The 14023-nt window shown below is 40.2% G+C and overlaps 2 protein-coding genes across 2 annotated transcripts; both read right to left on the reverse strand.

The window, feature by feature from the left end:
• Window positions 1-1241: 1241 nt before the first annotated feature.
• LOC115812626 (aquaporin-8-like) lies at window positions 1242-3559 on the reverse strand. Its single transcript, XM_030775111.1, has 5 exons — window positions 3303-3559; window positions 2977-3103; window positions 2575-2789; window positions 1615-1749; window positions 1242-1284 (listed from the first exon to the last, which is right to left on the reverse strand). The coding sequence occupies exons 1-5, from the start codon at window positions 3557-3559 to the stop codon at window positions 1242-1244; spliced, it is 777 nt and encodes a 258-aa protein (XP_030630971.1).
• Window positions 3560-5182: 1623 nt separating this feature from the next.
• aqp8a.1 (aquaporin 8a, tandem duplicate 1) lies at window positions 5183-7616 on the reverse strand. Its single transcript, XM_030774199.1, has 5 exons — window positions 7307-7616; window positions 6840-6966; window positions 6254-6468; window positions 5922-6056; window positions 5183-5554 (listed from the first exon to the last, which is right to left on the reverse strand). Exons 1-5 carry the CDS (start codon window positions 7567-7569, stop codon window positions 5512-5514), a joined length of 783 nt encoding a protein of 260 aa, XP_030630059.1. The 5' UTR covers window positions 7570-7616; the 3' UTR covers window positions 5183-5511.
• Between the last annotated feature and the right edge of the window lie 6407 nt (window positions 7617-14023).

Consider the following 14023-nt stretch of genomic DNA (forward strand, 5'->3'; position numbering starts at 1 on the left):
CCTAGGATTTGGACGAGGAGGGGTGCAGTGACGTCCTGCAGTGACGGCACCCTCTGCTCGCTCAACATCCAACCTCTCGTTGCTGCTACCTGCCACCTCAGTGCTACAGATCACTAGTCCCTCCAGCCCAGCAGCTCTGGAACCAGACCCAGCTCCTGCTCCTGCAATGCAGAGGGGTCCAACTGCGGCAGGGACGCCAGCTCTGGATCTGGCTGCGCTGGGGGACCTCTTCCACAGACAGGACTCCAGAAGCAAACTTAGTGGGGAAATGTCTTGTGATAGGGGCCACACCTCTGGATCCAGTCACCACAGGGACACTGGTGCTGGATCCAGCCACAGCAGAGGCAGCACTTGCCTCTGGGTGTCCTGGTTCTATTGACACAGAGGCGGCGCTCGCCTCTGGGTCTCCAGTCCTTGGTCCTTTTAATAAAAGTGCATTCTGCACGCTTTGAAAACAAATTTCAAATGTATTTTGGAAAATCCTGTTGAAAAAATGCATATTTTTTCAGCTTAAAGTGATTTCAGTTGTTAACAAGCAATTGATAACTTTAAAATTTAATGTGTAATTTTAATTCAATTGAGCTCAGACTATGAGACAACAAGAATGTAACATTAATGCACATCCTTAAAGCGTTTTAAATATACACACAATCGCAGTCCTCATTGTTTTCAGTTGATTGTTTAAGATTGAAGACTGTTGACATGTCTACTCAGTTTAGTTATTTTGACAACAAAGACGTTTGAAACACCACAGAATAAGCATTTTATTTAGAATTTCAAGTTTCAATTAAAAATCGACTGCAGTCTAATCTGAACTATTTTAATTTGTTTGATAGACACGTGAAATTACTTCTATCCGTTCATCTTTACAAACAGAATAACAGTGTGACCAGAACAGAAAGTGCTGTAATGTACGGAGATCTAGGTTTACAATACTAAAAAAAATTAGTCACGTTTCAGAATATTCAAGTAGATGCGCTACGCTGACATCTGCTGGTAGCTACTATTGCTATTATACGATGAAGAGCTCTACCTGATCTTGAACACAGGATTAAACATAAGAACATGCATTTTCCGACAGAAAAAGGTTTAATTTAAGGGGTGATTTGTGCATTTTGGAACTGTGTTGACCAATCACTTAAGATCAGTTTGATAGAGCACAAGTTGATCCATAGCCTAATGTTGAAATAAACATCAAAGTAACTCGGGTGGTTGATTTTACATTGGTGTCCTGATGAAGGTCAGTTCATTATGACCCGAATCTTCTCATCTCCAAGCAATACTCTGGAAAAGCAATTACAAGCATAAACATGAGATACACATACAATTAACTGATTTTCATTTTTCCCTTTATTTGTCACATTCAAAGTTAGAAATAGCATTGGATACGCTTATTTTTCGAGTGATGTTTGAGTAGTGAAGATAAAACAGTCGATTCACAATTTAGTTTAAAGCGGAAATTTGTCTTTACAGCAAGGAAAATGTAATTAAGTTATGGATAAATAAAGGTAATATATTTCATGCCCCAACGATTTTGGATACAAATTTTAACTACAATCTGGCAACAGTTTAGCCTACTTCGAAATACGGAAGGTTTTGGTTAAGCACACTCACCGAACCAGCGCTGCGGCCAGTAAACCTCCGCCAATAGGGCCGACCCAATATACCCAATGATAGGTCCAGTAGTTGGTCATCACCGCCGGCCCGAAGGCTCTCGCAGGATTCAGACAGGTGCCGGACACATCCCCTCTGGACAAACATAAGTCAATGATACATACTGTAACGAATTACGATGTTACACACTTAGACATTACCGCGGGGACAGTCTAGAACGCTTAACGTGAAAAACGCTTAACGCGGTTTAAAGTACCAAATATGACAGGTAGACACTCCAAACTGCTCACATTTATAGCTATTGCATAGTACTAAATACACTCAAAAGCTTGAGAGCGGAATCAGAAGGGAAATATTTTAATTATTAATTAAGCGTTCTCTCTGTGCACAAAAACGCCTAACGAGCTAGAGCGTGCCTAAATTGATAGCTAAAGACTCAAAACCCTAAACGATTATCGCGTTCCTTCATGACTAACTTTATCGAAAAGCTTGGGAATGTAGTTAGAAGGAAAATATTGATTAAGCGTTTTCTCTGCGCATATGTAAAAACGCTTAACGTTAGGCGGATGTGCCCGAAGAAAACGCTTAATGAGGCTATTTGAAGTGTTTCCCATCTGGCTACATTCTTTTGGTTATAGTAAGTGCTGAAGGAAAGTTGTAATTTTGAAAGATTTTGAGTTTCTAGTTATCATTTTAGGCATGTTTTCGGATATGGGCAAAGAAAACGCTTACTGACTGTTTAAAGTATTTCCCTTCTAACGACATTCTCAAGATTTTAGATATAGTTAGTGCTGAAGGAGAGCTTTAATTGCGGAAGATTTTGAGTCTCTAGCTATCGTTTTAGTTTCTAGTCGTTAAGCTTCTTTGCATAGGGACAAAGAAAACGCTTAAACCGCGTTAAGAGTTTTTCACGTTAAGTGTTTTAGATTGTCCCTAACCGCGCAGAGATTCTGGATTTACCCGGCCAAGACATTGATGATGACAGTGCAGCCCACCATAAAAGGCACCATAGGACTTTTGGTTTTATCGTTGACTGCCCCCAGGAGTACTACCATGGTAATCAGGCATGTCATAGCAATTTCACCGAAGATGGCTCCTGCCAGCTGATCTTCCGTTTGAAGAATTGTGAAGGCAGCACCTGTAGCATTCATGTAGTTCTCCCTTGGTGTCATCATCTGAGAAAAAAAGCATTCATTTTTCAAAACTGAACAGCCTTTTGGATGTTTGGTAAAGTGTTCACTGATGCTTCCTTAAACTCCCGGAACATTATGTAAGGACAGAGAGAGATCGTTTAAACTTAATTTTTTTTTTTTATGTTTGCTGTGTAAGTTGTGCATTTGCACACTGCTTTCAATGCTTCACCTTTGCCATTCCAGCACCCAGTATGCCTCCAAGGACCTGACTGGCCAGATAAGGGACTACCATTCCCAGCTGCATCCCTCCACATAAGTAGATGGCAATAGTGAATGGAGGGTTAAAATGAGATCCACTGTTGATGGAAAGAGAAGAGAGGTTTAATTCTGGGAACTTGTAATAGCATTTTCATTCTTTAGTAGCTTGCTTTTGTTGTCAAAAAATAGAGGGAAAGTAAGCTTGACAGTCAAAAAAATTATACCAAATGCTCAATGCTCTTTTACTGTTTCTTGACCGTGCAAAATGGATGTAAACTTCAAGTGATTTTTTCCTACCTGATCTCAGCCATGCATGCCACCATTACAGCCACTGCAAAACCATGCACCAAAGCTGGCTGTAGTCTGCCTGCAGACTCCACATTCTCAATAACAGACACACAGCCAATGAAGACAAAGAACATTGTTCCCACCAGCTCAGCGACACATGGCTGGATTTTTCCTTCATATTTATTTGGAGGTCTGGAGGGAGCTTTTCTGGGTTTGTCAATTAAACTACTATCCACCTCACTGAGTTCCAGCTTCTGCTCTGCCATGGTCTCACAGTGCTGTCTGCGGTTATTAGTCTAGAGTGCCAAAATATCAAATGAAGTGTTTTATTGACTGGTACGGATGTCTTGAATCGTTGTTATTTATTACCAAAAAGGTGATGATTAAATCGGTCTTTCACAACAAAAGGACTTTGCTATTTCCAATCACAGTTTCCAGCACCTTGACCCCATAAGGAGTGAAACACGGTCATACCAGTTTATCAAGAGTCATGCTAGAAGTATTGTAGGGATCAGTGCCACTGTGTGTTCCACTGACAGAGTGATATCTCGTTATTTTAAGATGTTAGTTGTAATAAAATTTGAACTGCTAGGAAATATACTACGTAACACACATAATCAAAATCATTTCACAAGATGTACACCATGATGATTGTGTTTTTGATTTGGTTTTGCTGGAACTGGGCAGAACTTTTTTGTTTTATCACTCTGAAACTGTTATCTTTAAATTTTACATCAAGAGAATATCTTAAGAAAGAGTACGGTATAAACTTTGATGAAACTGATGTTCTGTACTGTCTGGAAGATTTGGAGTCAAATTTGTTTACTGAACAGTGCATGTTTAGTTAATTTTCAAGGCCCTTTATTGCAGGAATATAATTTATCACACTTACCACACTGTCACACAGCTGCTTCAGGTTATTTTTATTGTGAACTTTGGTCTGAGAGGAAAAAAAAAACTATTAGTAGAGTTGAAGGATGAATTGCTGAAATCAGCACTTACACCTACTCCTAAAAGAACAACAGTTGGGTTTCCTTAGTGTTGGGTGATATATTAAGTTCTTCAGTTTAATAATTCATGTATATGGTCTGTACAACAAATTTGATTCCACAAGCTCTCTGAGTTGTTCTCCTGCAATATTGTTTATAGTTATTCCTTATGTTATTATATTATATATCTTTATGTATATAATTTATTGGATTCCTTACTTCTTAATATAATATTTCTTATGATAACAAAAAATTAAGTTGCCATTTGTACTGATTTTATATAAATCTAAAATACTAGCTTCAGAATATTTGTGCAATTATTGCATTAGTTTAGTTGGTCTATTTGCCCATACCTGCCCCTACTGAGAGTGTAGTCTGGTGTTTATGTGATCATAACAAATGATAAGAGAGGGTGATTATATTCACCATCCCAGCAGCCATCTTATCTTGCAAAGCAAATGTACTACAATTCAGACATGAAGGACTACAGTTTTCAAAAACAAATGATTATCAATATCTACATTAAAACGTTGGTAAGAAGTTTGTCTTTGTGATTTAATAAAGGCAAGCAAGCCAAGAAGTGGCTTTTTAAAACACCTCAATAGGTGTTCTTAATTATTAACTTAGAAAATCCGTACAGAAGAGTGCATTAGCACTCTTTCATAACAGCACTCTGCCTCACACATAGAGGGCAGGCTTGCATGAAGAAGGAGGTAATATTTTCCCCTCCAATTTGATATGCTGGGAATATGTTCTGAATCACAGGGGACACGTGTTGCAAAGTTCATCAAAAATGTAAAGAAAAAACAAAACAAAACAGAGTTCCAGGATTAAATCAATACAGACACAAACTCCAGAAAGAAAGTGTTACTGATTATGAATCGTCACACATTATTAAACAAAAAGAAATACTTTATTTCAAAAGCACATAATAGGAAGTTAAATATTCATAGCAAGCATGATAGTGTACATCACTTACAGTAAACAGTAGAAAAGTGTTGTATTTATTACAGTTAAAATGTACATTCAGGCAAAAGTGTCCTTAGCTTAACCATTATACCATAAATTTCTGAGTGGGTTATGCAAAAGCTACAAATGAGGCTGAGATATTCAACAAGAAGGTACATATGAAAATGAATTCATAACAGTGGAAAACAGAAACATATTTTTTATTTTGTAGTGCAAGCAAGGAAAGGGATTTAAAAAAGTGGGGAATTCTGGGACTTCTGCTATTTCCATAAGACACGCATTTTCCTATCGCCCGTCAGCAACCTAGAACCAGAAAACATTTCCTTCACTGATTAATTTTATTAAGGCAAATACAGCTTTCCTAAAAATGAAGTTAATCTTCATCTGTGTCATCCAAAAGAATTTAAATGTCATTCATTTCACTCTAAATGACCTGTGAAATTTGGAAGGAGACAATGGAATGCTGTCATGTATAGCCTTTAGTAAAATTAAAACAGATCACATCATGAAAATCCAGAAGATATGGTATATCTACAAGATAATGAATAATACCAACATTATGAAATTTTAGCCAGTCTACCTAGTAGGACATAAAAGCTGAAAGATGATGCAGTAAAACGGGTGTCATCGTGGGTGTCCCTGAAAAGGGAGAAGGAGGGATAAAACATACCTTACAATACTGACAGTTAACAGAGCTCCAGCCAGAGGTCCAACCCAGTAGATCCAGTGGTAAGTCCAATAATTGGCAACGACTGCAGGGCCAAAGGCTCGAGCTGGATTCATACAAGCTCCAGAGATCCCGCCTCTGTGGAAAAAAAGGTCATGGTAAACCAAACCATATAGACATCTTCCAGCCAGGGATGTGGTGGAAGAATTTGCTCTGGGGTGAAGAAGACTTGAGACACGTGAGATGTGAGAGTTTAGTAATACACGACTGAGAGGACATAAATACCGGGCATAAAAGGATCTCTACTGCCCCTTGTGGATTTAGAGCTTCCTTACCCAGCTAGGATGTCCGCTGTCACAGTGAGTCCGATGCAGAAAGGAACGAGAGGAGTTCGTGTCCTCCCGTTAACAGCCCCCATGCTGACAACCATGGTCAAGAACAGAGTCATGATCATTTCTGCCACTGTCGCCATACCAATTTCAGAATTAGACTTCACCGTGGTAAACGCCGCTCCGGTCGCGATTTCAAAAGCAACGTTTGAAGATACAAGCTATTCAAACAAAAAAGGGCAAACACTTATGATTAGGTAAAGACTGATTACTAATAAACATCTCTTCATTTGTCATAATAGCCTACACTTGTGCGTTGTACTCTGTTCGGAGAATTTGTCTTCGGAGAATTATCCGTAAAAAGGGAAAAAATCTTTAGTCAAAGATTTTGCTCTGTTCCCTGAAAATAAAAATCGTTCCTTAAAGTTTCTGAGCAACTAATGGGAAGACTTTAAAAAGATTTTCAGTTTTATTCTTTAACATCGTCTTCATTATTCAATCTTTGCTAAACGTGAATAACCTGCTTTTAAAATCCTGCAAAACAGACGAACGACAGTGAAACAGTTATCATCTCAAGAATCCTCACACTTACTTTAGCGAGACCAGCTGCAATGAGTCCTCCAGCTAACTGGGCAACTATATACGGCACAAGCAGCATCAGTTCCATGCCACCAACAAGATACACACATACAGATACTGCTGGGTTGAAATGGGCACCGCTATGGAAAAACAAACAAACAAACAAAAAACTTTAAATGATGGGTTGAACAGTTGGGGCTGCTGAGACATAATATTCTTGTCCCATGACAGTGCTGCAAAATTCTTCTCTAAATCTGATAAGCAAGAGGAGTTTTATTACCTCTCTCTATCTATGATTTTTTATAGTACACGTGTACGATGACAATCCTCACTGTAAAAAGTTACTGTATTGTTTTTGTTGTAACCACATTCAAAATGGCAATGCTCACATTTTCTGTCTTCAGTTTTGCACTGATCACTTTGACACTTTATATTTATATTTATATTTAAGGACAAAAGTCAATATCAGGCTATTCCTACCTGATCTCCCCAAACACAGTGATTGCAATTCCCAATGCCAGTCCATGTGCCAATGCGGGCTGAATGCTACCAGCAACGCCAACATTCCCGATGACGGAGACACAGCCGATGAAGATGAAGAGGGTAGAGCCCACGAGTTCGGCCACACATGGCTGGATGTAGCGCTCAAAAATAGTGACTGTGCGTCTCGGCTCCTGGTTTGCCTCTGCTGTGTCTCCAGTGGTTATGGTAAAAAACTCTGACTTTGATTCTTCTGTAGTCATCTTGTCCTCTGGAAGTCACCCCGACACTGTCCATGGAAGCTGAAGCTAAGTAAAGATATAAGGGCCGGATGGAAAAGGGGTGGGGGACTGACACCTCACGCAGACTCTGTACTCTGTCTCTGATTCAGCGACAAAAGGTGAACACCCTCAACAATGGTGGGTAAAGGCCTCTTATCATCTTATACACTCTTCTCTGATAACAGCTGTGTTGGCTCCACATTTCTGTTTTGATTGAGACCATGTGCATCATTCGACAGCACATTGTTAATTATTGAATCGTGTATTTTTATTGTACACAATCTGCCTAGCATTTGAAAGATGATACATTAAACGACACACACTTCATAGTAGTTTCAGTTTTTGTTAAAAAAACAAAGCAAAACAAAACAAAACAAAAAACATTTCACTGAAACTGAATGGGATGTTATAAGCTCACTATGCCCTTTGTGTGTACTAGTGTATCAGTGACATTAGCTGAATAATTGCACGAGGTCACTAAGGGTAAATGTTTCCTTTGAAGGTCAAGCAATCATAAATCAGAATCTGGCAGCCTGGATGCCAGCGTCTGGCTAGTTGATGACTTCCTATTATTATTTTATCTTATTTTATTTATCAGTTTTTACAACATGACTGTCCAGAGATATTAACCGGGTCATCAGTCTTGTCTCAGAGAGAAAATATATATATAAAAGACCAAAAAAAAAAAACCCATACTACACTTGCATATCTATTATGTCAGCTCCAAGTGCTCCAGTTGCTCTGTCTATCCATTGGTAAGGATTGATATTGATATGGATCCACTGAGAATCCACATCCATAACCATCACCATTAATCTGTACCACCCTCATAATTCTAATCAGGGCTGGCTACAGGGTGACTGAGGGGGCATTTGAAATTTGCACGGGGGCAAATGTGTACACTATAATTAGGGGACAGTTAAAACTGAGGGAGCAAAAATTTTATCTGAGGGGGCAGTGCTCCCCCCCACTTGGGGCCGGCCCTGATTCTAATACTTTAACAGTGGAAATATTAAATCATTAGGCACTAATATAGTTTCTTGAGTGGTAAAAAAGAATTTTATAATGATTAACAATTTAATTTCAAAATTAAAAGAAGACATCACTATCATTCAAATCATTCAAGACTTCTTATTTAAAAAAAATAAAAAAATTCACTTTAATTCTAACTCACTGCTTAATTTTCTTTTTTCAACAAAATTGAACTAAGGGATAATGTATAGTCCGCTGGTCATTATCGAAAAATCAATACCGGCAGGACAAACAGGACCCTGATGCGCAACCTCCCTATTAGTATACAATTACTTGCCAAAATGATAAAAGAAACTTCACATGATATTTCATTTCAATGATTTTATTGCCGTTTTGTGGCTTCTGCTGAGAAAAAATAGTCCTTCTAGCAAACAGAACTTTAAAGTCACAGATGTTGCATAGCAACATGTTAAGGCTGATTTGAGCCATTTCTCTATATGCGTTCTTCCCTGTACTTGTTCTCATGGACTTGTGAAACATCATCAGTCACAGCCGAAGTACTGTTTTCCAGCTATTTCTCAATATGCGTTCTTCTCTGTATTTGCCTTCTCGTGGACTTGTGAAAGGTCATCAGTCACGGCGCCGATGATGCATGATGTCGTTCCCAGAATGCATTTCACACAAATTCACAAAAGTGGAGGCAATGGAGGCAGATGAGCCACCACATATCTGTAAGTTTCATATGACTGTTGTTCTGTCACCAAATGTAGTTTTAAGATTTTTCAGGCAAGAAATTAATATTTCAGACTTCAAATATGGGTTGATAGCGCCTTCTTGAGGGTGGATATTCGTAATTATTATCTCTGTCACATAAACACCTCCAAAACATCTCCATCTGATTGGCCTGTAAAGACTCGCCTGCTTTCACGAGACAGGCCGCAATGCATGATGGTCTAAGTCGACCGATGTTAGCAGGCCTGCCCTACTTTTCACGATGCATTGTGGGATACTTTGAGGGCAGTAGGGTATAGCAATTCTCACGACACATTTGGACAGCACTACAAAATGGCAAACTCACTATATAGTGCACTACATAGTGAGTAGAGAGTGATTTCGGACACAGCGAAGGATGCGGAGCTCCTGTTTTTTCCTGCTAAGAACTCCCCAGCGATCGACACTGCAATCACCATCGAGGGATCTGTAGTGTTCCCCACCACAGCAGCCAAAAACCTCGGCTTAACCCTGGACAACCAGCTGACCTACTCCGATCACATCGCGGCAGTCACTCGATCCTGCAGATTCTCCCTATACAACATCAGGAGAATCCGCCCATTCCTAACACAACAGGCGACCCAGCTCCTGGTCCAAGCGCTTGTCATCTCCCGCCTGGACTACTGCAATGTGCTACTGGCTGGCTTGCCGGCCTGCACCATCAGGCCGCTCCAGCTCGTGCAGAACGCCGCTGCACGCCTGGTATTCAACCTCCCTAAACACTCTCATGTCACTCCACTGCTTACTGCACTCCACTGGCTTCCGGTAGCAGCCCGCATCCAGTTTAAGACACTGGTGCTGGCCTACCAGGCCACTAGAGGCTCTGCCCCATCATACCTTCAGGCTCTTATAACTCCATACACCCCAACTAGGACCCTCCGCTCCATGACGTCTGGACAACTGACGGTCCCCTCACTTCGGGAACCCGGCAACCGCTCCTCCCGACCACGCCTCTTCTCTGCCATTGCCCCGAGGTGGTGGAATGACCTCCCCCATGCAGTCAAGACTGCGGAATCTCTTACCATCTTCCGCAGGAAACTGAAAACCCACCTCTTTAGAACCCACCTGTCCCCCAATGCCTAACCTCCCTTTCCCAAAAAAAAAAAAAAAAAAAAAAAACCTTTGTCTTGTATCTGCGTTTGTCAAAGTATTCCAGGGGCGCAATACGAAGGGGCAATTTTACGCTCGGTCTTATTGTGATCTCTGCTCACAAGGTATTAGAAATCTGACTCTGACTGATGCACTGATTGTAAGTCGCTTTGGTAAAAAGCGTCTGCCAAATAACTAAATTGTAAATTGTAAATTGCATCAGGAGATGATTTGTGTGGACTTGGGTAGTCAAATTTCCCAGAGTGCATTTTACACAAAATCTTTTTTTTTCAGGCGAGAAAATAACCTTTTATATTTTGAATATGGGTTGATAGCACCTCCTTGAAAGTCCTAAATGCTCGGAGATGTGACATCTGCTAGCGGACCGAGCTAGCTAGCTCTAGCCAGCAGCCCTCATCAGCTACGTCATCGGGAGCCTGGACTCCCGAGCTGAACTAGCAAGTCCAAACTCCCGAGAATTGGAGTCCGTACTTGGCGTACTCCGTATTGAAAAACGTCTTATACTTCAGTATGTATAACATCTTATACCCCGTAGCCTATGCAAATGGCCTATGCTGTCGTGAGCATTTATACTTGTGCGCTGGTGTGTCTGTGTTGCTCCGGGAGGTATTCCAGAAAGCAAAGCCATTTCTCAATATAAGTTCTTTGTACCTGCGTTCTCATGGACTTGTAAAACGTCATCAGTCACGGGAACAGTATTGTTCCAAATTCAAAGTTCGCATCTAGCCATGTACAGATCAAATACCTGGATGTGTTCTCGATTTGTGGGTTTTATCAGGGATACATAATGAGGTGACTGGTGTGGACTTGGGGAGTCAAGTTTCCCAGAATGCGTTTCACACAAATTTCACTCAAAGTGGTGGCAATGGTGGCAGAGGAACTAGCGCATAACTGTAAGTTTCATATTACGACAGTTGTTCTGTCACCAAATGTAGTTTTAAAGATTTTTCAGGCAAGAAATTAATAATTCAGAATTTGAATATGGGTCGATAGCACCTCCTTGGATGTCCTAAATGTTCAGAGATGTGACATCTACTAGCGGACCGTGCGAACTAGCTCTAGCCAACAAGAACACTGCTGTTTCAAGAATGGGAGTCCGTACTTGACGTACTTCGTATTGAGAAACGGGTCCAATTCAGAGTTCGCATCTAGCAAGCAGACCAAGCTAGCTAGCTCTATGTCATTGGGAGTCTGGACTCCCGAGCTGAAGTAGCAAGTCCAAACTCCTTAGAGCTGGAGTCTGTACTTGACGTACTCCGTGTTTACATCCAAATAGTCAAAAAAATTATGTCCTTTCCTAACCACATTTCCTTGACCTCGATGGAAAACGTCATGAGGTCAGCTAAAGATGAGAAGGAGAATTCATTCAAGGACTTAGGAAAAGAGACTAGGCTACGTCATTATGCAACAGCAGATGTTATTGACGTGGGTCTGCCGTGGTGAAACTACAATGTTCCGAAGATGGACTACTAAACGCATCTTAGATACTTTGGCCCATGCGTTCTTGCCGTGTTGTTTCATCCAGGCAATATAAACTTGGACAACCTGGTGAAAAATGTTATTCCTTCCTTACCAAGGTTGGAATTGAAATAAAAAAGGAATATAGACTACCAGTCACAAAAGTGAAACGAAATGGTTGTCACATTGAAAATGGTTGCACATGCTCACCCTCCTGTCCACTCATATTTACTAACATGAATCCCAATTAGTAAGATTGTATGGAAATAATTGTTCAGTTTATGCAAGATAAGCATAACATGTAGGACTACACATCTACTACTGTACATCATTCTTAAGTTTCAAACATGCTGAACTAGAAACATCATCTGGCTATAGCTTTTATAGGTTTTATAGTTTTCATATAAATGTCTCATATCCCTTGTCCGTCATGTTGATTGTTTGTTTTCATGAACGGCTGAATGTTGCTGCCGCAAGGAGTTGTGAGATGGCGCTATAGCATAGGATGGGACCCTATGCTATATGAGATATGAAAGGAAGTGTTGAAGCACCTTTCCTTAGCATTTAGAGAATTCGAACAGCTCTTATCATGGCTGCCACTTAGATACTTCCAGGTCATTTCACTCAGTTAGGTATCTTTCTAAGCAAAAAAGACTACTCAAATGCACCCCGTATCGAGAAACGGCTCAGGTTTAGTGAAAACTCTGAGTTAATTAACTCAAAGCAAGAAGTAAACCTCCTAATAGAAGAGCCTTTGTTTTGCTAGGAGAATGAAGCCATAGGGCTCTTCTATCAGGAGGTTTACTACTACTCTGAGTTAACTCTGAGTTTTCACTAAACCCACTTTCTCGCCACTGTGTTGAGTTTCTTTGTGTACTTCAAACAATGGCAACTGAAACTGAGTGGATCATGTTGAAGTTGGAGCTAATAAATATTGAACAACAGTTACTTTTACTGAAATTACTGCAACAAATTAACTCTTTTTTGGAGACTAAAAATATTTGTCCCTCAATTCTTCCATCTTTTTGTATATTCCTTGACATCCAAACTGATGTTTGTAGACATCTCTTTCCATAAATTTGCTGCTGTCTGACAGTCTTTGTAATCTGGTGAGGAACAGTTGTACAAATGTACATATTTACAGACTTCTTCAATTAACCTCTCCTCGATTTGGCCTCAGTCACGTTTATTGCGGTCTTCGTCGCTGTGACGCATAATTACATTTCTGGGGAGGTGTGCGTCAGGCTACGCCGTAGGGTACGCGGCTACGCAGAGCTTACGCTGTACCTACATAGATAGGCATAGATATTACGCAGAGGTATAAATTGGCCTTTGGGCTACCTGCAGACTCGTCAACCTGTTGCAGATTAATAGGCTAAGCATTCTGTTTATTCATATTAAATTGAATGTTTCCATTCATGGTGCAGTTTGAGAGAATCAATGGCACATCTTGGGTTAAGTTGAAGTTGATGTCCCCAGTCATTCCTTGTCTGCGATTGTCCACAGAAACATTTCATTACCATGAATTTCCTCCCTCTCCTCCCTACCTTTTTAATATCTGTTTGCAGAGCCGCAGTTTACAACAAGTGGACGGACTACTTGTGGAATGATGTGAAAGATGTGAATCAGAAGTACAAAACTTGTTGCCAATGGCAGCGGTGATTAATTTTTTTTCAGTGGTCATTATGAAGTGTCGGACCCCCGAACGTTGGGATGGCCGATTCAATTCAGTGGAACTTTCTGCAGCATTCTGAGGAACCGTACAGTAACAGTTCACAATTAAACCTTTTTTATGTTCTTACTTAGTGTTTAGAATTTATGTTTATAAGTGATACAGTGGGAGTGAGTGGGGAGTAAGCATTCCTATGTACCTGTTACACATGGCAATAAATAATCTTGAATCTTGAAGCAATACAAGACCTTCAAATGTTGGGCTGGCCAAGTCAATTCAGTGGAAGTTTCTGCAGCATTCTGAGGAACCGTATAATAAAAGCTAATTATAAAACATCTGTCATTCGTCATGTCAGTATAAAGATATGTAATAGTCACAACAGGTATCATTCTCCATTGTAGTTCATAGATTACCAACAAAGTGGGAATATCAAAACGTATAATTGCTTGGTAG

The sequence above is a fragment of the Chanos chanos genome, chromosome 5 (assembly GCF_902362185.1).
Source record: "Chanos chanos chromosome 5, fChaCha1.1, whole genome shotgun sequence".
NCBI classification, from domain to species: Eukaryota; Metazoa; Chordata; class Actinopteri; order Gonorynchiformes; family Chanidae; genus Chanos; species Chanos chanos.